The sequence below is a fragment of the Sus scrofa genome, chromosome 7, assembly GCF_000003025.6.
Source record: "Sus scrofa isolate TJ Tabasco breed Duroc chromosome 7, Sscrofa11.1, whole genome shotgun sequence".
Lineage (NCBI taxonomy): Eukaryota > Metazoa > Chordata > Mammalia > Artiodactyla > Suidae > Sus > Sus scrofa.
The window spans coordinates 120,790,178-120,816,194 of record NC_010449.5 but is presented as its reverse complement, the minus strand read 5'-3'; the positions used below and the strand labels follow the sequence as shown (position 1 = coordinate 120,816,194).

The 26,017-nt window shown below is 45.6% G+C and overlaps 1 protein-coding gene across 7 annotated transcripts in view; it reads right to left on the bottom strand.

The window, feature by feature from the left end:
- EML1 (echinoderm microtubule associated protein like 1) overlaps window positions 1-26,017 on the bottom strand; it is a 187,511-nt gene that overhangs the window by 74,598 nt on the left and 86,896 nt on the right. For all 7 annotated transcript variants that reach the window (XM_021099696.1, XM_021099697.1, XM_021099698.1 and 4 more), the window contains exon 2: window positions 9,252-9,434. In XM_021099696.1, coding sequence (XP_020955355.1) covers window positions 9,252-9,434 — 183 coding nt within the window. The remainder of the gene's footprint in view (window positions 1-9,251; window positions 9,435-26,017) is intronic.

Sequence of the window (26,017 nt, the reverse complement as noted above, 5' to 3'; positions counted from 1 at the left end):
GCAGGCGGCAGGCCTTCCCAGCGGGCCTCATACACCCTACACATTAAGCTATAACGGAGTAGCATCCAAAGCAAACAGAATTATTGCAGTTGTGATGAGAAATCAGGAAAGAAAAATAGCGGAGGGGGCACGGAAGCCACGCCTGGAGTAACAGGTAAGCTGGAAAGCTTCCCTACCTTGACAACATCCAATCACTGCTACGTCCTCAGCCTGAAAATATCCTTGGTTTTTTGTCCCCAATGACCTTTTTCTTTCTTTCTTTCTTTTTTTTTTTTTTTGCCTTTTTTAAGGCCGCACCCACAGCATATGGAATTTCCTAGGCTAGGGATCGAATCAGAGCTACAGCTGCCGGCCTACACCTCAGCCACAGCAACGCCAGATCCGAGCTGTGTCTGCAACCTACACTACAGCTCATGGCAACTCTGGATCCTTAACCCACTGAGCGAGGCCAGGGATTGAACCCACATCCTCATGGATACCAGTCAGATTCTTAACCCACTGAGCCACAATGGGAACTTCCGGTCCCCCGTGACTTCTTAAACGGCACCACAACCACACCCATGTGCTGGCTAAATACCTGCTTAGCACGAGCCATCATATCAGATTATTTTCATCACGTTTCCATACCTAAGTATGACTAGCCACTCAAGGAGAACACATCGCTGCCATAAAGGAAAGTTCTGGAAGAAAAATATTTCCTGATGTTCAATCTGAACAGGTACCCACCTGTGTCATATTCTTATGCTTCAAAGTTTAAAATATGTCTTTATGCAGAATTGGAGAAGGCAAGCTGCTTTTGCTAAACCAAGACAAAGTAGATAATTGCTTAAGTGCTGGGCAAGATTCCTGTTGCTAATACCAGCAATATTGCAGATGCATTTATCTGTGGATCCAGCAATCCATTTCCAGGAACCTATCCTGAAGATATACGGGCAAAAATAAAAAATGCCATACACACAAGACCAATTATTTGTGAAACAAGAGACCACGATGGGGAGTGGCACATGCCCACACTGGGTACCACGCAGCTGTAAAGGGAAGGAGAAGGATCTCTCAACACTGCAGTAAAAAGAGCAAGGGGTGGAACGCCGTGTGGATATGCAATCTTTTCTCTACTAGGCCGAAAGTCTGAAGACTTAGGGCAGACTTCAAACCCCAACTCATCATGTAATTTTGGGGGCCATGCCCACTGCAAGTGGTCGCTCCAGGGCCCGGGCCACAGCAGTGACAATGCCAGATCCTTAACCCTGCTGCCCCACAGAGGAACTCCCACATGCTCAAGCTTTAATATACTGTTTGTCAGGCAGATGAGGCTGTCCATGGTACCACATTTAGGCATTTGAATTCTCAGGCATGGGTCTAGCAGTGCAAGAATCCTATAACATTGAAAATTCAATATAATGGAAAATCATATGGTCAAAAAAGACACTAAGGAACTGACTGCAAAAAGTTATTTATTAACAACCCAAATGTCCATTAACTGATGAAAAGATAAACGAGATGTTACCTTTCCATATGACCGAACATTATCCAGCCACAAAGCTAGGACATGCATGAACCTTGAAGATGCCATGCCGAGTGAGAGAAAACAGTGGCGAATGATCACACATTGCTGATTCCATTGATAGGAGCTGTCCTCACAAGTCAAACCCAGAGAGCAGAATGACTGCTGCTAGGAGGAGGGGGAGGGGCGAGGGAGATGAGGGCTACTGGGAGCGTGCAGCACCTTTTTGGGGTGATAAAAATGTTCTAAAACCAGACAGTGGGAATGGCTGTACAACTTTGTGAACTTACTACAAACCAATGAATTGTACACTTTAGAAGGGTGATTTTTTTTTTTTTTTGACTACATGAAGTCCATGCAGAAGTACCCAAGCCAGAGATTGAACCCTTGACACAGCAGCAACCAGAGCCACAGCAGTGGCAATGCCAGATCCTTAACCCACAGAGCCACCAGGGAATTCCAGAAGGGCAAATTTTATGTTATACAAATTATATCTCAATAAGGCTGCTACTAAAGAAGTCACTTATCTGACAACTGGGAAAATCTGAATTCTGACCTGATACAAAGGTCCTGTTCTTTTTTTTTTTTTTTTTTTTTTTTTTTTCCTTTTTAGGGTCACACCCATGGCATATGGAGGTTCCCAGGCTAGGGATTGAATCGTAGCTACAGCAGCTGGCATACACCACAGCCAGAGCAACGCCAGAACCTTAACCCACTGAGCGAGGACAGAGATCGAACCTGCAACCTCATGGTTCCTAGTTGGATTTGTTTCTGCTATGCCACGACGGGGACTCCAAAAGTTCATGAGACAACTCTTTGTTCTGTTTTTGTTTTTTAGGGCTGCAGCTGCGGCATGTGAAGGTTCCCAGGATAGGGGTCAAGTCAGAGTTGTAGCTGCCAGCCTATGCTACAGCCACCGCAACATCAGATCTGAACCAAATCTTCGACCTATACCACAGCTCACGGCAACGCTGGATCCTTAACCCACGGAACGAGGTCAGGGATGGAACTTGCAACCTCATGATTCTAGTTGGATTCGTTTCCACTGCGCCACGGTGAGAACTCCTCCTGTTCATTTTTAAGTCCGAGGATGGTATCACAGGTTTTTTAAAAAAGAATCCTTACATCTCAGAAATACATATTTACATATTTATAGATAAAATGATACATTGTCTGGGATTAGCTTAAAATTATCCTAATGGGGTGAGGGGAAGTCTCAGGGGGCAAGGGGGTATGAAGATAAAGAAAACAAAATTGACTAGATATTGAGAAATAATAAAGCTAGGCTAAAAAGAGATAGTTTTCTTTCTCTTTTTATATACATTTGAACATTTCCATAATACAAAGTTTAAAAATGATCTTTCTTAGTCTCTGAAAAACTGAATATACCTTCTAAACCTTTTCTATAAATCACTAATGAACACCTATCTAAACTGGGGAAGGCAATCAGAGAGGAAAATGGAAGAACTGCAGCATGTTCTGTCTAAAAGAAAGGAGAACTTATTTTCTGTAATTAACCAATACATAAGGAAAAAGATAAGGAAAAGCACAGCAAGCAAGGAAGAGGAAACAATTGCTCATTTTGGTTAACCAGGATAAAGAACTAAGTTAAATATTCATTAATTTCATTCACTGCAAAGAGCTTTCTGAAAATTTTCATTTGTTAGCTTCACCTACCTAATTAAAATTTGTGATGGGACTATAATACAATATTTCACACAATTACATGCTGAATATGATTTATTGTATTTGGGGCACTTTGCAAATCAAATTATACTTTGAAAAAGGAACTCTCATTTCAGGTCATAAGTTACTCATTTCTTAAATATCTGGCTTGATTTGAATAATGCTAATTTAAATAATGTTGCTAAGAGGCTTGCGCAGCAAAGCAACACGATGGCAGAAATAATCTATGCTCAGCCAGGGCCTTGGGATCCAATCCCGGCTTTCCCCTAACTCGCTGTATAACCCGGGGCAAACGGTTCAGTTTCCCAGGCTGCTTTTGCATGTGTGAAATGGACAGGATAATACTCACCTCAAAGGGTTGTGGAGAAATGAAATAAGCTAATATATCCAAAATATCTTTGCAAAGGCCCGCACCTACCCAATTCAAAAGTGATAGTTACAAATATTATTCAGAATATCGGGGTAACTGGGAATGTAACCGAGGCCCTCAAAGATGATCTGCAGCCGCAGACACCAGCTGCCGAGATGGAGTTTTCATATCTTGGGGCATCAGGACTGCCTGGTTTGTGAGCATCTCCAGCAGAAGGTTTTGGTTTATATGTATCCATTCTCTGATCTGTTAATGGGTGGGGCTCTGAGTAGAAATAACAGAAAAGTCTGCAAGAGGTGTCCCGAAGTTTTTCGGAAGGAAAGCTTCTGGATTACAGTCTGAACCACAGAGAATAGACTGGCGGTTGCCAAGAGGGAGGGGGGGAGGGAGTGGGAGGGATGGGAGTCGGGTGAGTAGATGCAAACCACAGAGCACTATGGCCAATCACTTGTGATGGAACGCGGCAGAAGAACATGATAAAAGATGCTGTAATAGAACATGACAGAAGATAGAATGTATACATATGTATGACTGGGTCACTTTGCTGTAGAGCAGAAATTGGCACAGTGTTGTAAATTGACTCTAATGAGCCATTAAGAAATTAAAAAAATTACGGTCTCCCTCCCATGCAAAACTTTAAATGAGAAACAGGACTCTTGCTGGTTAAAGTATAACAAACCAGACAATCCCCACGTACGGGGGACAATGACTCTATTTTAACCTACATTTTACATTAAAATCCTACAACGCTGCCCTAGCACTCAGATGGAAATTAGCCGTGCACATCTACAATGAATCTATTATGAATTTAACTCCAAACCATGCTTCCCTGTCTTCCTGAGAACACACGAGGGCACCTTCCAGCCTCTGGACCTTTGCTCGGAGCCCTGCAGTGGATCTCAGTGCCGTAGGATGGTGGAGACCAGCTTAGGTGGTAGGAAAGGAGCCATTTTTAAAACATAAAGATCTTTGCTTATTAAGGAATGTACATCAAAGGACATGAAACCAAGCAAAAGTATCAAAAAGCAAAAAAGGCATCCTCCTATCACTTAGAAAAAAAAAAAAAAGAGAGATAACTCTTGGTATAGGTCTCTCCATTCGTCCTTGCGTACATGGCGTCTATCTTTACCTTTATTTTTATTTTTATTTTGCTATTTCTTGGACCGCTCCCATAGCATATGGAGATTCCCAGGCTAGGGGTCTAATCGGAGCTGTAGCCACCGGCCTACGCCAGAGCCACAGCAACTCGGGATCCGAGCCGCATCCGCAACCCACACCTCAGCTCACGGCAACGCCAGATCGTTAACCCACTGAGCAAGGGCAGGGACCGAACCCGCAACCTCATGGTTCCTAGTAGGATTCGTTAACCACTGCGCCACGACGGGAACTCCGATGGCGTCTATTTAGTTGAAATTATGCAGCATTTCCAGTGTTACATCCTGCTTCTGTGATGTAATGCAGAAGCATCTTCCCTGTTGTCACCAAGAGCACAGACATTTTTAAAGATCACACAGCACTCAGGCATTCAAGGTGCTGCATTTTCCAGCCATGTCCCTATTGCTTGCTGTTTTTATTTTATTTTATTTTTATTTTTTGTCTTTTTTTGCCATTTCTTGGGCCACTCTCACGGCACATGGAGGTTCCCAGGCTAGGGACTGAATCAGAGCTGTAGCCGCTGGCCTATGCCAGAGCCACAGCAATGCGGATCTGAGCCGCATCTGCAACCTACCCCACAGCTCAAGGCAATGCCAGATCCTTAACCCACTAAGTGAAGTCAGGGATTCGAACCCGCAACCCCATGATTCCTAGTTGGATTCGTCAACCACTGAGCCATGATGGGAATCCATTGCTTGCTCTTTTTAATGTTTCCTATGCAACTTTTCTCCAATATGCATAATTCTACAATCAACCCCTTTCTGCATCAAGCATTTTTCTGTATTTACACTCACAACAGCACTTCTTAAGGGGGTCTGTTCACCGCATTCTGTGCCCCACGCTAACCACGACGCTGAAAAAAACTTTAATGTTAGCAAGAATTTCAAGAATATAAGCTTCCATAAATTATTTGATTCTCTTTCTTCCACTATATCGTAGCCCACACACAGCATAATTAAAACATTCCAAATCTTCCTATCTGACAGTAAATTCCCCAGAAACACAGCAAACTTTGCAGGCTGCGGCTTTCTGCATGGAGATGCATTACACAGCAACAAGTTCTTTGTTTGTTTGTTTTCTTTTTACAGTCACCCTCGAAACATACGGAGGTTCCCAGGCTAGGGGTCCAATCAGAGCTACAGCGGCTGGCCTACATCACAGCCACAGCAACGTGGGATTGGAGCCACGTCTGTGACCTACACCACAGCTCACGGTATCACCAGATCCTTAACAACCACTGAGCGAGGCCAGGGATCGAACCTGAATCCTCATGGATCCTAGTGGGATTCGCTAACCACGGAGCCACAGCGGGAACTCCCTGAATTTTTTCCTCTATCTTGGTGTGACGCTGGCTATCATGCTTTGATTTATTTTCTCTTTTGAAAAGAATGTTACAAAGAAACAGCAACTCTAACTATGAAAAACACTAGAATAAGTTTCAGAAAAAAAGCACACTTTATTCTTAATCAAGAAAATAAAACTCCTGGGCAGGCCCTTGTATCATGTTCCCCTCATTGTCTAAAAATAGAAGTTTTAGGAGTCTCAAGTTTTATATAAAGCAACGACTTCAAATGGACCCATTAGGATACAGTCGTCATCAGATTTATTTTTGGAAAGCTGAGTAGGTCAAGAATACCTAGACCAACCTAGCTTCTATTTAAAACAGACTCATCTGGAGTTCCCTCGTAGCACAGCAGGTTAAGGATCTGGTGGTGTCACTGCTGCGGCTCGGGTCACTGCTGTGGCTTGGGTTTGATCCCTAACTAGGAACTTCCACGTGCTGTGGGTGCGGCTGAAACATTAAGAAAAATCAAAAAAAAAAAAAAAAAGGTTATTCAAAAACGAAGACATCCACCTGGCACATACATGTCCCTGGAGCTGGGACATGTATGATGATGATTTTACCCTGAAGGTCAAAGAAATAGATTTCTTTTCACAGATGCATGAAATGGATCTAAGTACTAAAGGAAAAAAACCAACACACACACCATCAGAGGGTACCCTCTGCTGACTCCCAGAAAAAGATGGTAACGGCAAAAGAGTTGGTTAAATCCAAACAAAATAAGAAAGTTAATTTTAAAGGGACATTTGCATGCGGCAGACTCAAAATGTTTTAACCCAAGGAATTTTACAGCCAAGATGAATTCCGTTTTCTAGGCTAATCCGTAAGGAAAAGCAATTCTGGCACAACTGGGCGAGGTGTATTAGTGGAAAGCAGACGGCAGGAGGTTAATCAGCAGGAGGGGAGTTTTTACGAGATGTTTGAGCTCCAAAAGCATAAGAAGAGGGTCACTGCCAAGTTACTTAAAGCACAAATGCTGCTTTTTGTTTTGTTTCCAGGCACCATGGGGAAATAAGACGGTGATTTAAATGTGCCAGAAATCTACTATTTATAGGTATAGAATTCTGCCATAGGTTATGTTCTCCCGGGCAGAAGAGAAAGGGATTTTTTTTTTTTAAAGGAGGCTTTGCCTCTGATGGGTTTACTCGTTAGAAGGGGACAGGGGCGGTTTAGTGATAAGCTTCAGGGTTCTGAGCAGATCAGAGAAGGGCCTGCCCATTCTGTGTCCCAGACTTGGCTCAGAACTTCATGTATGACCCAGTAAGGGTCTGCTCTGCTGAACTGGATGATGGTTTAAACTGGGGATGGAGAAAGAGATGAGAGATTAGAACCAAAAGATTCTAGGTGGAACAGCTCCGAGAGGGGCCCAAAGATTCATGTTGGTTTTGTTTGTTTTGTTTTGTTCTGATGGCTGTACCCATGGTATATCGAAGTTCCCGGGCCAGGGCTTGAATCCAAGCCTTTAACCCATTGTTCCAGGCAGAGGATCAAACCCACACCTCTGCAGAATTGAGCCGCTGTAGTCGGATCCTTAACTTACTGCACCACGGTGGGAATTCCTGGATTTTGCTTTTGTTTCCAAGCTCTCCCATCCCAGAGAGTCCTGATAAACAACTTCTCCAGTTCACTGTGGATGCTCCTTCCCTGACGCAACACGCACCTACGGATCACCTACGACCCTGCACCCCGGCTAAGCAATTCACCAACATCCAGCCAAAACACACCAACACCCTTCCAGTCATGATCTCGACACTCCTAGGACTGCTCCCCTGTTCTTCTAAGTTTGGGTTCTCTGTCCATATTAAGGGTGCATGGGAGTTCCCATTGTGTGCAGTGGAAATGAATCTGACTAGTATCCCTGAGGATGTGGGTTCGATCCCTGGCCTTGCTCAGTAGGCCAGGGATCTGGTATTGCCGTGAGCTGTGGTAAGGTCACAGATGTAGCTTGGATCCCATGTTGCTGTGCCTGTGGTGCAGGCCAGCAGCTGTTGCTCTGATTCGACCCCTAGCCTAGGAACTTCCATATGCTGTGGGTGCGGCCCTAAAAAGCAAAAAAGCAAAAAAAAAAAAAAAAAAAAAAAAATTTAGGAGTGCAAATGTCTACAAACAATAAATGCTAGAGAGGGTGTGGAGAAAAGGGAACCCTCCTACACTGTTGGTGGGAATGTACATAGGTACAACCACGATGGAGAACAGTATGGAGGTTCCTTAAAAACCTAAACATAGAGTTACCATATGATCCAGTAATTCCACTCCTGGGCATCTATCCAGCAAAAACTCTAATGCAAAAATATGCACGCGCCTCAATATTCACTGCAGCACTATTTACAGTAGCCAAGACATGCAAACAACCTACATGTTCATCAATGGATGAGCGGATAAAGAAGATATGGTACAGATATACAATGGACTATTATGCAGCCATAAAAAAGAATAAAATAATGCCATTTGCAGCAACATGGATGGACCTTGAGATGATGATACTAAGTGAAGTCAGATAAAGACATATATCATATGACGGCACTTATATGTAGACTCTAAAAAAATGAAACCAATGATTTATTTACAAAACAGAAACAGACACGCAGACCTCGAAGACAAACTTATGGTTATCAAAAGGGAAAGGTGGGGAGGGATAAATTAGGAGTTTGGGATTAACTCATACATACTACTGTATATAAAGGGAAAAGCGACAAGGACCTACTGCGCAGCACAGGGGACTCTACTCAAAGTTCTGTAATAACCTATATGGGAAAAGAATCTGGAAAAGAATGGGTGTGTGTATACGTATAACCGAATCATTCTGCTGTACACCATACTCCAATATCAAATAAAACTCTGTCTTGGTCTTTTTAGGGCCGCACCTGTGGCATATGAGGTTCCCAGGCTAGGCGTCCAATGGGAGCTGTAACTGCTGGCCACAGCCACAGCCACAGCCAGCCACGCCAGATCCGGGCTGCATCTGTGACCTACACCACAGCTCACGGCAACACTGGATCCTTAACCCACTGGGCAAGGCCAGGGACGGAACCTGCATCTTTATGGATGCTGGTCTGATTGGTTTCTGCTGAGCCACACAGGAACTCCCAATATAAAATAAAACTTATAAAAAAAAAAAGCTTGCAACATATCTGCTGGAGCCCAATCTGCAAGGCGCCCCGTTCCATCGCTGCCCCCGTTCTTCTCGAGCCTACCTTTGGTAGGGCCTTTCCTGTTGAGCACGGCCTGCTGCTCCTCGGTGATGTTCAGCCGCCGAACCACGTCGGCCAAAGCCGACTTGAGCAGCTGGATGTCGTCTTCCTGCATCTGGACCCGCTGCTCCAGGGAGGCGATGCGGTCTGTCACCTCCATGCTACTGGCCGCGGAAGCGCTGTCATCTAGACCAAGGGAACAGGGAACAAGTGAGTCTCAATGCTCCGCGGACAAGTCAGACTCAGAAACACACACCAGCACGTTGCTGTAACAAAAGAATGCTTAAAACCCAAGACAACGGCTCGTGGGTGGAAACTGAAGTCTTTTATCGCCCAGGACTGCAGTGCTTCCTTCTGTGACACTCATGTCTTTCTCTGTTTGTCACAAACTGCGGTTTTAATCACCGTGATACATTTTCTAGATGCAGGCCAAATTTTTTTTTTTTTGGCTATACCCGCTGCAGGCAGAAGTTCCCAGGCCAGGGACTGAACTCACACCACAGCAGCAACCAGAGCCACACCAGTGACAACGGTGGATCCTTAACCTGCTGAGTCACACGGGAACTCCCCGCCTTATTTTCTTTTCTGTGACATCGGGGAACCTCGGAAACAGAGTGGGTGTTAGACTGTATCTACTGCGACATCCCGCACGCTGCAGAAATCCATCGCCTGGGCTTCTAGCTTCCGTCTGACGATGCTGACGGGTCAGTCGGGTAACCACAAGGTCCTACTAGCCACTAGTCAAGACTTTTAAGGACCACCTGCTCCGACGAAGCCACAGGTGAGGGCAAATCGGATTGGTCAGCACGGCCTCACAGCTACAGTCACCTCCGTTTCTTACACCGAAGCACTAACGCCCGATTCCTTGGCAAAGACCCTCCGCGATCTTCCCTGTGCCTCCCCAAGCTCGTTTCACAGCCTCCCTCCCTCCACGTCCCCTGCTCAGCACACACTCTTTTCTTTCCCACCTTGGGGATCTGGTGTCTGCTGTTGCCTCGGCTGGAAGCATCTCTCCACCAGCCTTTGGCCTGATCAAGTTCTTCTGGTCTCAGCCAGAACGGGAGCTTTGCAGAGAACCTTCCCTAAGGTTGTTTGTTTTGTTTTTTAAAGTTTTTTTTATTTTTTATTTTTTTAAGTTGTTATTTCTTTGAATCACATCCATCTTAAGTCTTTCTGTCGCAGCACTGCTACGCGCTCTACTCATCTGGCCTGTTTGCGTACTGTCTTTGTCTCCCAACGCACGTATGAGCATCACGGAGTCTCCTCTGCTTCCGGATTTGACAGACCCTCCTGGGCAGCACCCCTGCCCCTGCCAGAAAGTAACTATTAAGCCTGGAAATTCTACAAACAGCAGAAGGTACTGGAGAGAGGACATGGGTGTATGACCTCTGGTGGGAGTTTATACTCCCTTGGTGGAGGCGGATGGGCAACTCCACGGCTCAATTCCCTTCTTCGCGGCTTTGAGGCCAGGGCGGAGTGGTGCATGCAATGGGGCTGAGGAGACATGGAAAACCCCCAGTCCCGGGTGAATAAATGGTTTCATGGGTTTCTCTGGTGAAGCATGCATGAAATTAGCTGCAGGATATAAAGAGGATGGATTCACATAGTTATCCTTGAGACGCTCTGTGTGATGGAGCAGACACACGTCCATGAATTCCTGAACCAGTGTGATGAGTTATAGAACGGAGGAATATACAAAGTGTTAAATGAACATAGAGAAGAACAAGTAATTGGATTTGGAAAAGCAGGAGAAAGTAGGGGTGGACCTTGAAGGATAAAAACATTTACAAGGTGGAAAAGCAAGAAGAACGGCATTCCAGGCAAAGGAAACAACTTAGGCGAAACATGGGAACTCGGAAGCATGAGGAGTATTCAGAGAGTGGTGGCCTTTGAAATTGAAATCTCCCACCTTATAACTTCTACCTGCTGGCTATCATTCTGTCTTGCCCTTAAATTCAAGCTCTGCCAACTTTCTAAGGAACACAGTTGTTTCATATAGAAAAATGGTTTTCAAGGGTGTAGTGGCACTTCTGAAAGAGAATAATAGGTTTCGAACATCCGATAACCCAGAGCACTTACTAAGCACCCATACGCATCTAAAATTGTTAAGTTTGGAGTTCCCGTTGTGGCTCAGTGGGTTAAGGACCCAATGATGTCCCTGTGAGGATGCGGTTCAATCCCTGGGCTCACTCATTGTGTTACGGATCTGGCATTGCCACAAGCTGCAGCATGGGTCACAGATGGGGCTCGGATCTGGCATTACTGTGGCTGTGGCACAGCCTGGCAGCTGCAGTTCCGATTTGACCTCTGGCCTGGGAACTTCCATACGCTGCATGTGCAGCTGTAAAAAGAAGTAAAATTGTTCTTTTTTTTCCCCTTTGGCTACATCTTCGGCATTTGGAAGTTCCTGAGCCACGGATCAAACCTGCTCCACAACAGTGACAATGTCGAGTCCTTAACCCACTGACTCACCAGGGAACTCCTAAAACTGTTACATTCTTATGAAGAGATATCACATATATAAAATGAAGAGACATTAACTCTTTAAAAAATACATCAGAGTCCCATCTCTTTAAAAAAAAAAAAAAAAAAAAAAAAAAAGGAAGGCATTCTTGTCATGGCTCAGCAGAATCGAATCTGACTAGAATCTATGAGGACACAGGTTCGATCCCAGGCCTCACTCAGTGGGTTACGGATCCAGTGCTGCCATGAGCTGCAGTGTAGGTTGCAGAAGGGGCTCGGTTCTGGCATTGCTGTGGCTGTGTCATAGGTCCAATTGGACCCCTAGCCTGGGAACCTCCATAAGCTGCAGGTGCGGCCCTAAAAAGACAAAAAAAGAAAAAAGAAAAAATTCAAACTGTGAGGTAAGAACTTGCAAATATCCTTTCCTTACCCTCCTCCCCTTCCTAGAACTGGACACCCCATTCTTCACCCCTAATGTCGGAGTCAGACTGCTTCCTTTAGGAACCCTAGAGGGTGTGTTCTTTTGTTCTGTCTCTCCCTGTTAAGACATTGAAAGAACTTAAAAAACCCAACAGCGAGAAAAGAAATAACCCGATTTAAAAAATACGAAAAGAAAAAATTAGGCAAAAGACTAGAAGCGACATGTCACCAAAGAGGATATACAGACGACCAACCAGGCACGTGAAAAGGCCATGACGGAATCCCGCAACACGGGCGGAACCGGAGACTCTCACACTATGTGAAGTTTGTCAGAAAGAGAAAGACAAATACCACATGATATACTTATATCTGGAATCCAATACCTGGCGCGAATGAACCTACCCACAGAAAAAAACCTCATGGACTTTGGAGAACGGACTCGACTCGTGGTTGCCCGGGGGAGGGGGAGGGACTGGGAGTTTGGGGTTAGTAGACGTAAACTCTTGCATCTGGAGCGGATGAGCAGTGAGCTCCTGCGGTACAGCACAGTCACTTGTGATGGAGCAGGATGGAGGATCATGTGTGAGAATGTGCTGGGTCGCTTTGCTGGACAGCAGACACCGACAGAACAGTGCAAATCAACTCCAATAAAAAAATTTTAAAAACCCCACAGTGAGATACTGCTCTCTACCTATTAGAAGTGTATGATACAAAATACTGACAAAACCAAATGCAGGGAGAATCTGGAGCAAATGAAACTCCTACGCTGCTGGTGGACACAGAAAATGGTACAGTCACTCCGGAAAACAGTGAAGCAGTTTCTTGTAAAGATAACCATATGGTTACCAGGTGATGTAGCAATCCCTAAGCACTGACTCCAAGAAATGCACACTCACAGCCGTACAAAAGCTGTACACCCTTGAAAGTGGCTGGATTCCTACTTGGTAAGATATGGAAGCAACTCAAATGTGGATAAACCACTGAATGAATGGTGGTGCCTCCGTACAGTGGGTTACAACCCGGTAATAAGAGAGGACAGCCTGCTGATCGATGCAGCGATTCGGACAGACGTCAAGGGCTCTGCGCTGAGTGAAGACGGCCAGTCTCAGGCGGCCACACGCTGCATGATTCCACTTATATGGGCAAAGGCAAAACCGCAGAGAAGAACTGATCAGAGGGTGCGGAGGCTGGGTAGGGGCGTAGTACGGGAGTCCTGGGGGGTGATGAAACACTCCGTCGGGCTGTGGCAGCAGTTACATGACTCTATACTGCGTTAAAATACACAGTTATCTCGAAAAGGCAGTTTTGCTGAATGTTAACCTAATAACTTGTTGAGAGTTCAAGTGAGAGAAAGTCTTCCTGTTGGCTTTGTCAATTAAAAGCTGTTGGTTTTTTTGGTTTGTTTCTTTTTTGACCGCCCCAAGGCATACAGAATTCCCAGGCCAGGGAGCAGATCTGTCTCAGTGGTGACCTGCACAGCAGCTGCGGCAACGCAGGATCCTTAACCCCACTGTGCTGGGCTGGGGATTGAACCTGCATCCCAGCACTCCTGAGATGCTGCCCACCCCACTGTGCCACAGTGGGAACGCCAAAGCTATTGCTTTTGCTTGTTGAAGTTGGTTGCTTTTATACTGTGAGATCTCAGCAAAGAAATACTTCAGGGAAATCTCTTGACATCCGAAATTAACGCAACATGGTGAATCAGCTATATTCCATAAAATTTTGAAAAAAGAAAAAAAATAGAGAAATATTTCAATGAAAGCTGAATACTCCTTGGATTTCCTGTTGTGGCACATCGGAAACTAATCCGACTAGTATCCATCAGGATGCGGGTTTGATCCCTGGCCTTGCTCAGTGGATTAAAGCTCTGGCATTGCTAAGAGCTGTGGTGTAGGTTACAGATGTGGCTGGGATCCCAAGTTGCTGTGGCCGTGGTGTAGGCCAGCAGCTGTAACTCCGATTTGACCCCTAGCCTGGGAACCTCCATATGCTGTGGGTGCAGCACTAAAAAGACAAAAAGATTAAAAAAAAATTATGTAATCACTATGTGCCTTGGTTTCCCCACTTGTAAAACAGAGACCCCCCCGTAGTCATCAACACCTCATGGGGTTGTTGTAATATTAAATGAGCTAATACAGAGAGAGCCCTTGGGATGTATTTTCACATTCAGTAAATGTTCCATAAATATAAGACATAAGTAAGCTATTATTATTATTATTATTGATAAAAATTACCAAAGTAAATTCAACTTTCTTTCTTTTTAGGGCCTCACCTGCAGCATATGGCAGTTCCCAGACTAATGAAAGCTGGTCAAATCAAAGCTGCAGCTGCAGGCCTACACCACAGCCACAGCAACGCCAGATCCGAGCCACATCTGTGATCTACGTGGCAGCTCACGGCAACACCAGATCCTTAACCCGCTGAGCAAGGCCTGCATCCTCACATTATGTCAGGTTTTAATCCACCGAGCCACAATGGGAACGCCAGTAAATTCAACTTTAACTTTCCCTTCCAAATTTCGACGTGCTGTCTGAACACTATTATGCAAAACAGCGCTGGGAAATTCACTAGAAATTAGCATTTTATTAGTGACAGGGTTTCTAAGTCATGAAGTGATCTGGCACATCGAGTCATTCACTCCTTTGATCTCTGGGGCCGTCTGAGCAGACGGTGGCTTCGAGGAGGGCGAACACACGCATCAAAGGACCCGAGCCACTGACTGGCGGCCGGCGACGTCCTGGAGGGGAAGAGTCAGCTTCTATCGTCAACCCTGCATTTTCACGTCCATATCATATAAGCTACCCAGCCAGACCAGGCAGGCCTGCTCCACGTTACACAAATTGATGATGCAAAATAGCCTCTCTGTGGCCTCCGTTGGCACCACAGATGGTTTTCATAAAACGGCATAAATCAGACTCTATTTTAATTATATGGCCATGTTCACATAGGAAAAAGTCAAATTTTCTTTTTAAAAACTGGGGAGGGCTGTGCCCACAGCCTACGAAAACTCCCAGGCCACGGATCCAACCTGCACCACAGAAGCACCCAAGCCATAGCAGGGACAACACCGGACCCTCAACCTACTGAGCCACCAGGGAACCCCAAATCCCTCCAAACCCCAAAGCCAAAAGCCCAACCACCTCAATATCTGCCTTCAAATACAAGTGAGTAAACACTGAAATGTCTGATCTGTTTCAAAGAATGTCCATGTGTGAGATTTGCTGAAGTTTTCCCCAGGGCACAATCTTCGTGCTTATCAAACGCTGCCAGAACCCCAGCTTTAACCTGCGGTGGATGGACTGCTTTACTTCGGCTCCTGCAGGTAATTACTCTCGAGAGCAGACCGGAGGCTTCCTGGCAGCTGTGGGAGTCCGTCTGAAGTTCTTAACCTTCTTGTGCACAGAAACGGCTGGGGTTGTTCAAATGACTTCACATGCCAATTCGGCTGGGGCACAACTCATTAGCATAATGAAAAACAAAACCCCAAGCTTGGTCGAAGCAACCCAGACGGTATCAAGCCTCTGAACAGTGCCCGGGAGTCCACAGCCCAGGATGGGATTCATCTGAACTCCATCAAAGAAAACCTCGTTAGGTTGGGAATCCAGCCCAAACAAAACCTTCACAAGTTATGTATTTCAAGTAATGTTCGTTCCAGTGCCGCTGAAATTTATCTATGGAGGTCATTAAAACAGTGTTAACAAGAAAGCCACTTTATCTTATTTTCCAAAATCTTCATATTCTTGCAAGCAACCCTGTACTTTGCGGTGTCAGGGGAGGTTTGAAAAAGATGCTATTCTCTACATTTTTATCTCCTGCGATGTTGAAACCTCTGTGGGAACGAGACCTCCTGGCGAGGGCTGGGGCATGGCGAGCGATGTACACACGGCAAGGAGGTGTCCCTTTACCTCAGGGTCAGGTGACCATCTCTCGGATGGTGATCCCACTACGGCAAAGGGGGCAGAGGGGATTTAATCGGAAGCAGATCCAGACTCACAGCCATGGACCGTCATACAGACGTCTCAGCTGGCCAACCACCCTGCATCCTCGGCCAGCAGCAGACCTGCCTGGGGCTACAATGTCCCGCCTCATGGCATTTTGTCAAGGTCCCAAACAAAACCAGCTCAGAAAGGCTAACGATCAGTGTGACCTGCCCTGGACTGTCCGGGTCCTGGGGCTTTAGAGGGTACACTGACCTGGGATTCAAACGGGCAGGGCTCAGCCCCTGGGTCTGCTCCTTGTGGGCTGTGTAAGCTTGGCAAACGGCGTACCCTCTCCAAGAATGACACCGCAGGCTGTCTTCTGAGGTGCTTGTGGGGCCATGGTCATGAAAACAAAACATCAAATGTGACGACGGAGAGCAGGCGCGCCATGCAACGGGCAGTGGGGCACTTCCACAGTTCATGGCTGTCAGCACTGCTTGCGACGGCAGAGCGCAAACACTGGCCGTCGGTGACATCGACAGTAACAATAGTTACGGGGCCAAGTCTGCGGGGATGTGCAGGCCTCGCTCCACGACGGGGCCCAGACTAGATTGAAAGGTACCATTTCTGCCTCCGGAGCGCCTGCGGTCAAGGTGAGGACATGGGACATCATTAAGCTTAAGACGAAGAAGAGCTGCTGTGTCGCACCGGGAACTACGTCTAGTCCCTTATGATGGAGCAGGATAATGTGAGAAAAAAGAGCGTCTACATGTATGTGTGACTGGGTCACCGTGCTGTCCAGGAGAAAATTGACAGAACACCATAAACCAGCTATAATGGAAAAAATAAGAATCATTATTTAAAAAAAAAAGATGAAGAATTCCTTAAAGCCCTCTCACATGACACACGTGATCTGTGGCCAAAGGATGGACCAGGCATTAGTCCACGGCTCTATCCTTGCTCGCCTCTTGTGAGAACGGAGCCCAGTGCCGGCTTCTTTCTGAGTTTCAAGCGAGGTCCTGGGTCCAAGAAGGTGCTGCATCACTCCTTGTCCCACAGGTTAAAAAACAATCTGGTAGCTCTGCTCTTTCTCTCGATCTTCATGTAACTATTTGTGACTAAGGCTTATAAGTTTAACTACCCTGGAGTTCCCGTTGCAGCTCAGTGGTAATGAACCTGACTAGTTTCCACGAGGACGCGAGTTCGACCCCTGGCCTCACTCAGTGGGTTAAGGACCCAGCATGAGCTGCACTATAAGCTGCAGCTGTGGCTCAGATCAGGTGTTGCTGTGCTTGTGGCAAAGGTCAGCAGCTGCAGTTCTGATTCAACCCCTAGTCTCAGAACTTCCATATGCCGAGAACGCAGTCCAAAAAAGACCAAAAAAAAAAGTTTAATTACCCTTAAAAAAAATTTTTTTAGAGTTCCCACCATGGCACAGGGGATTAAGAACCCAACTCCAGCAGCTTGGGTCTCTACAGAGGTGCTGGTTCAATCCCAGCCTGGAGCAGTGGGTTAAAAGATCCAGCATTGCTGCAGCTACAGTGTAGGTCACAGCTGTAGCTCAGACTCAGTCCCTGGCCCAGGAACTTCCATATGCTGTGAGTGCAACCATCAACAAAAAAAATTTGTTTTTTGGCCATGCCCTTGGCATGTGGAAGTTCCCAGGCCAGGGACTGAACCCAAGCCACAGTAGTGACAACGCCAGATCCTTAAACAGATGTGCCACCAGGGAACTCCTTAATTACCCTTCTGAGTTAAAAATGACAAAAAAGATCTTTAGGTAACTCATCTGTTTTCTTCTATTTAAAAGGCAAGGGGAGTTCCCGTTGTGGCGCAGTGGTTAACGAATCCGACTAGGAACCTTGAGGTTGCGGGTTCGGTCCCTGCCCTTGCTCAGTGGGTTAACGATCCGGCGTTGCCGTGAGCTGTGGTGTAGGTCGCAGACGCAGCTCGGATCCTGCGTTGCTGTGGCTCTGGCATAGGCTGGTGGCTACAGCTCCGATTCAACCCCTAGCCTGGGAACCTCCATATGCTGCAGGAGCGGCCCAAGAAATAGCAAAAAGACAAAAAAAACAAACAAAACAAACAAAAACAAAACAATAAGGGTGGCACTCAAATAATAATAGTTACCCTTTACTCCCCACTGTGTGCCAGACCCTGTGTCTTACGGTGCCTTATCTCCAGTTCACACGGCTTCCTCTGATGGGTGTCATCCCATTTCAGAGATGAGGCTGAAGAAGTTGCGCTTCTCACCCACCTCATCTGAAGCTGTGCAGTAGGAAGCAGCCCTCGTGGAAAGGGTAGCTTCACACTGTATCCTGTGGTCCCTCCAAACGACAAGTATTAATTCTGGTGGGACTTGGGTGGTTCGAAGAAAAATATGCATGAAATGTTTTCCATCATTTTATTTTTTCCAAAACATTAGGCAAATTATATTTAGAAATCTTTTTTTTTTTTTCTTTTTATGGCACCACCTTTGGCATATGCAAGCTCCTAAGCTAGGGGTCGAACTGGAGCTGCGGCTGAGGCCCACACCACAGCCACAGCAGCAATGGATCCGAGCGGCATCTGCGGCCTCTGCCACAGCTTGTGGCAACACCGGATGCTTAATTCACTGAGTGAGGCCAGGGATCGAACCCACATCCTCAGGGAGACTACACTGGGTTCTTCACCCACTGAGCCACAGTGGACACTCCTAGAAATCTTATTACAAGGTTCCGGTATTTTAGGAACCAGTCATATCAGCAATAAGGACTAACAACCTTTCCCCTCATAATTGTAGACAGACATCTCACATGAAAGCCGGCTTTCCATGCTTTGCCCTGTTTGCAGAGAGGCTGTATTGTGTTGTCACAGTCTGAACCCCTATGGCATCCATCAGCAGAAGAAATATGGAAACAGGTAACGCAGGGAAGCGACACATCCTCCGTCATTTTAAGGTCTGGATCTCAGCCTACTGTCAGGTTTGCAGCCCTCAACACTACTGCTGGCCGGAGGGCTCCAGCACACCTGCCTCTCCTTTGATCATCTGGATCAGTCAGGAATTCTATTCTGAGCCTTGCTCATCCCAGGGCTGGATCTGCCGCTTGAGCTCAGCTCTGAAATTCATCACTTCATAGACAATGACACGAACTGACCCATCCATCAGTAAACCTGTCCCAATGGACGCCGAGCTAATGTTTGTACACTTGACTGTGAAAGAATTCTACAACTGCCCTTGACTGGTCTAGAAATGCTGCCATGGCCTACTGAGTAAAGGAACTTGAGCAGAGCCTCCTGAACCTGGAAGGAAATGGAACCAGGGCCTTTCATGACTCTTAGGTTGTGAAACAGGGGTGCTGGAGGCCAGAAAAAAACACATAAGATCACCCTAAGGAGAGATGTGTGACTCAGTTGAATTAGATGACACAATTTCAAAGCCAACAAATTTTCCGTTCACTTCAATAAAATGGTACCGAGCATCCTCTAGGCTAGATCTGCAATGAATACTACGACCTTCCTAATCTTAGGGTGCTCCATCTAGCCAAGAAATACAGGAACACACATGAGAGAGCAATTAGGGAGTTCCCGTCGTGGCGCAGTGGTTAACAAATCCGACTAGGAACCATGAGGTTTCGGGTTTGATCCCTGGCCTCGATCCATGGGTTGAGGATCCGGCATTGCCGTGAGCTGTGGTGTAGGTTGCAGACGTGGCTCGGATCCCGTGTTGCTGTGGCTCTGGCGTAGGCTGGTGGCTACAGCTCCCATTAGACCCCTAGCCTGGGAACCTCCACATGCTGCGGGTGCGGCCCTGAAAAGACAAAAAGACAAGACAAAAAAAAAAAAGGAGAGAGAGAGGGCAATTAAACTGTCCCCACCCCACCCCCATCACAAGCTGAACACAAAGCTGGCGGAAGATGTAACATGAGGACCGGACGAACCTAAAACAAAACACAGGTGAAGGAGGAAGAGGAGGATTTTGGGTGAGCTAGTGGGTTTCGATGAATGAATAATGAATGAAGTGAAAGAGGGAGAATAAGAACAATCGCTTCCAGAAAGAGCAGCCTTGAAATTCTATTTAGGAAATACGTTAATTACCTTATCTTGACATATGCTCTAATTTCGTTGCATCTAACCATAGTTACTGAGCCGGCAAAGATTCCCACGGAGCCCTGAGATTCCTTGAGATCCTTACAATATTTATTTAAAACTTAACCCTTTAATATAATACCTGAGCATTTATTTTTAATATTACCCATGCAACCCCCCATGCACACACAGACACATATGCATGCATACACACATACACACAGCACACTCAGGTGCATGCACACACACTCCTGCTTTTGCAGATGTGGTTTTGTTTCCTGCTGCTGTCAGAAACGAAAAGACCTGGGCTCTGTAAAGTTGTTAATACCCCCCCCCATTTAATAGTTTTAAAGCAAACAAGAGAAGCTGCAATTTAGCAGAAGAGAAACTCCCAACAACGTGTGAAGGGATTTGCCCTAAGGCTTGGCCTTTGCTCTGATGTGGAGACCCCGGGAACACTGAGGCAGGAATGGCACATCCAGTCTGGGACGGCTGGGATGAGAGGGAGGGGCAGGGGAGAGGGAGGGAGGAAGAGAGGGAAGGGGAGGGAGAAGAAAAAAGACTAAAGCTTTGTAATAACACTCCTAGCAAGTCATGCAGGATCGCTAAATCCTTACCATAAAAGGAGAGATTAAAATTATGAAGGTGGGAAAGAGGAGAGCAGACAGAATCATGAGCATAGCGGCAGAACTTGACAAAGACCTCAAACCGGAGTCTAAATGTTTATTCTACGTGGAGGCGACCACGACAGCCGCTCCTCACATCTGCTGCGTGCTTTCTCCATAAGACGACCTCAGTTCATAAGCTGACTTAGCAGAAAGGATCTGAAAAGGCAGCTTTAATAAATATTGCCAAAATACACAAACAGCTCATTCAACTCAACAACGACAACGACGAAAAAACTCAATCGAAAAGTGGGCAAAACACTGTAAACCATATAATGAAAAAAAAAATCACTATAGTTAAAAAAAGAGGAAATACTTACAGTAAAAAAGGAAAAGAAAAATGGGCAAGACCTAAACAGACATTTCTCCAAAGAAGACATACAGATGGCCAAGAGGCACATGAAAATATGTTCATCATTGCTAATTATTAGAAAAATACAAATCAAAACTATAATGAGGTATCACCTTGCACCAGTCAGAATGGCCATCATTAAAAAGTCTACAAGAAGTTTCTCGCTGTGGCTCAGCTGGTTAAGAACCCGACTGGTATCCATGAGCAGGAGGTTTGATCCCTGGCCTTGCCCAGTGGGTTAAAGATCCAGCATTGCCGTGAGCTGGGGTGCAGGTCACAGACGTGGCTCGGATCTGGCGTTGCTGTGGCTGTGGTGTAGGCCAGCAGCTGTAGCTCAGATTCGACCCCTGGTCTGAGAACTTCCGTATGCCGCTGCTATGGCCTTAAAATAAATAAAAATTAATTAATTAAAAGTCTACAAGGAACAAATGCTGGACGGGGTGTGGAGAAAAGGAAATCCTCCGACACTGTTCGTGGGAGTGTAAGTTGGTGCAGCCACTTGCAAAACAGCCTGGAGGTTCCTCAAAAACCTCAGTTTAGCGTTGCCCTGTGATCCAGCAATCCCACTCCTGGGCACATATCCAGACGAAACTATAAACTGAAAAGACACATGCATCCCTATGTTCACAGCAGCGCTACTTACAATACTCAAGACATGGAGGTGACCTTGTGTCCATCACCAGAGGGATGGATAAAGAAGAGGCGGTACATCCACACGATGGAGTACTACTCAGCCATGAAAAGGAACGAAATAATGCCACTTGCAGCAACATGGCAGAGATGATTATATTAAGTGAAGTAAGTCAGGCAGAGAGAGAAGGTACTGTATGCTATCACTTAACATGTGGAATCTAAAACACGACACAGGAGTTCCTGTTGCAGCTCAGCAGTAATACACGTGACAAGTATCCATGAGGATGCGGGTTCTGTACCCGGCCTTGTTCAGTGGATTCAGGGATGCGGTGTTGCCACGAGCTGTGGTGTAGGTCTCGGCTGTGTAGAAGATGTGGCTCGGATCCTGCATGGCTGTGGCTGTGGCGAAGGCTGGCAGCTGCGGCTCTGATTCAACCCCTAGCCTGGGAACCTCCATATGCTGTGGGTGCAGCCCGTAAATAAATAAATAAATGAATAACTAACTAACTAAATAAAATATGACACGAATGACTATAACGAAGAAACAGAAACAGATTCACAGACATAGAGAACAGACTTGTGGCTGCCAAAGGGGAGGAAGCTAGGAGAGGGAAGGATTGGGAGTTTGGGATTATCAGAGGCAAACTATTACAGATAAGTAGATAAACAACAAGGCCCCACTGTACAGCATAGGGAACTATGTGTAATATTCTGGGATAGACCATAACGGAAAAGATTATGAAAAAGAAGGGGCTTAAGGCAGATCACTTGATTTCCAAGATAAAACTTTGTAAAACATACTAAAACCAGTGGTCCATTTTTAGGATAATGTGTTGTTACGAGTGGGTCATGGAAGACATTAGAACCGAAAAGACCTCGGTTTTCATTGTAGATCTTATCTTTTAGGAACCTATCAAAAATGTGGACCGGCAACATTCTGAGCTTAGAAGCCAAAGGGAAGGATGGTTTCTCACCTCCTCCACCCACCTTTCTCTTTCGTGATTATTGCTGTTACTGTACAACTTTTCCTTTGCCCTGTCTTATTGACATGGCCTAACTACTTTTTTTTCCAAGTGCCATCAACTTCTGCTTCCAGCCAAGATGGAGCAACAGGGAGTGGATCTGCCATACCCCCCACCAAAAAAAAAAAACCAGCTAAAAAGAACAGATAAGATACATTGCACAATAGTTTGCAAGACTGGACATCAGACAGCGAGGGACAGTGATTACGCGGAGATGACAAGCAAAAGAGGGGAACCCTAGGATCCAGGAAGTGATGCCAGGAGAGAGGAGCCAGGTGGAGCCTGGAGGTCTCACTAAGCTGAGGAGGCAGAGCTGGAAGTCCAAGGACGGAGGAGAAGAGGGCAGAGCTGCAAAGAGAGGAAACTCTGCAAATCTGCAGAGAACACCCCCCAAGCCTTCAGCTGAGTGCTGATCAGCATTTATGAGTGAGGAAATTACCCAGGTCTGGGGAAGGAACTGTTCAATGAGAATAGAGAGCACAATCACCAGAGCTCACTCGGGACTGGGAATAGCACCTGTCACCCTTAGCTAGAGAGGAAACCACATAATCCCCAGGGCATTCGGTAGTGAACTCAGGATTTTAGCCTAGACTAAATGCTGCTCTGATTCCCTCTGCAAAGCCTAAGAGCAAGACCTGAAAGGATCAAACTGTTTCCAAGTAACTTAACCACATCCCAGAACAAAGCTAAACATTTTTATGGGAATATAAAAATAACCATCTTACAGCAAGGTAAAATTCATGCCTGGCATCCAGTGAAAAACCACCAGGCATTCCAAGAAGCAGTAAAATATGACCCATAATAAGGGAAAGAATCAACTGAGCAAAACTAACCCAGAAATGAAAGAATTAGCAGACAAGGAAAATTAAAGTTATTATAACTGCATTGCCTACATTCAAAAAGCTAACAGAGGAGTTCCTGTTGTGGCGCAGCGGAAATGAATCTGACTAGGAACCATGAGTTTGAGGGTTCGATCCCTGGCCTCGATCAGCAGGTTAAGGATCCGGCGTTGCCGTGAGCTGTGGTGTAGGTGCAGACATGGATTGGATCCTGTGTTGCTGTGGCTGTGGTGTAGGCCAGCAGCTGCAGCTCTGACTCAACCCCTAGCCTGGGATCCTCCATATGCCAAAGGACGCCCTCCTCCCCCCCCAAAAAAAAAAAAAAAAAGCTAAAAGAACGACAATGCGTTAGGTAGGGGGATGGAAGATATATATTCCAAATATAAGACAAACTCCTAGAAATGAAAACTGTAACACGCTGGATGAGAGTAACTGGAAAGATCAATGAACACAAAGAAACAGCAACAGAAACTACCCAAAATGAAATTCACAGGAAAGAAGACTCCAGAGAGGGAGGGGAGGGGAGGGGAGAGGGGGAGAAAGAGAGAGAAAAGGAATGAGAATGAAGCCCTGGGGCGTTTGTAAGACAAACTCTTACTTATGTAGCTTAAGTCCCTGAAGAAGAGGAGAGGGGAAAGCAGAAAATAATTAGAGCAATAAGGGCTGAAAAATTCCAAATCTGATGAAAATTATAAATCCACACATCAGGAGTGCCCCTGTGGTACAGCAGGTTAAGGATCCGGCATTGTCACTGCAGTAGGCTTGGGATGCTACTGTGGCACGGGTTCAATCCCTGGCCCAGGAACTTTCACATGCTGTGAGAGAGGAAAAAGAAATCCATAGATCAAGAAGCTCAGTGAATCCCAAGCATAGGAAATATGAAGAAAATGACACTAAGGCAGACCAATATCGAATTGCTTAACACCAGGGATAAAGAGAAAATCTGGCAAACTAGGAATCCAGGTGAACTTCCTCAGCTTGCTAAAGAACATCTACAAAAAGCCTACAGCTAACACCACCCTTGATGATGAGAAATGGGATGCTTTTCCCCTAAGACTGGGAACAAAGCCAGGATATCCCCTTTCACCACTCCCAGTCACACCGCCAGCCCTTGCCAGGGTAAGAAGATAATGAAAGGAAGGAAATGGTATACAAATTGGGAAGAAGAAATAAAACTGCTTGCAGATGACATTCCTGTTTATGCAGAAAACCCCAAAGAAGGGACCAAAAAAACCTCCTGGACCTAACAAGTGATTAGAACACGGTGGCATGATACAACATTAATATACGAAAGTCAACTTCTTCCCTGTGTACCACTGAGGAGCAACTGGAATTTAAAATTTAAAAAAATACCATTTACAACAGCCTCCAAAAAAGAGAGAGAAATGCCTAGGTAGAGATCTAAGAAAATATGTACAAGGTCAGATGCAGAAAACTATAAAATTGTGATCAAAGAAATAAAGGGAGTTCCCACTGTGGTACAGCAGGCTAAGGATCTAGTGTCACACAGATGCGGCACAGGTCACAGCTGCAGCTTGGATTCAATCTCTGGTATGGAAAATTCCACATGCTGCTGGTGCAGCCAAAAAAAAAAAAAAGAATAAAAAGGGAGTTACCCGATGGCTCAGCAGGTTATAGATCTGGTGGTGTGACTGCTATAGCTCTGGTTACAGCTGTGGTGTGGGTTCAATCCCTGGCCTGGGAATGTCCACATGCCACAGGTGTGGGCCAAAAAAATAAATAAATAAGAATTAAAAACACAAAGAAAAAGGAAGAAAGAATTTTAGAAAACTAAAGAAATGGAGAGATATTCTGTATTCATGTATTAGAAATCCTGATACTGTTATGATATCAACTCTTCCCAACTCGATCTGTACATTCCACATGATTCTGGGCCCAACAAGTTATTTTGTGAATATTGACAAACTGATTTATAAGGAAAGGCAAAAGACGCGGAATAGCCAACACAAAGCTGGAGAAGGGAAACCAAGTTGGAGAACTGGTACTAGCTGACGTTGAGACTTCACGATAAAGCTACATCAGACATCATGGTACTGGTGAGACAACGGATACAGAGATCAGTGGAACAGAACCGGAAATTCAGACACGCACCCGCTCAAATACAGTCAGCTCATCTTTGACAAAGGACCAAAGACAGTTCAGTGGAGAAAGGACAGTAGTTTCACCAATGACGCTAGAACAATTGGGTGTCCAGAGTGGAAAAAAAATAATTTAAACCCAGACTTTACAACTTTCAGAAAATATTAACTCGGATTGGAGAGAAGGAAGAATTAGAAAATATTCTGAATGGAATGAACGTGAAAACATGGGATATCAAAATGTGTGGTGCGCGGGAGTTCCCAGGTGACTCAGCGGCTTAAGGAGCT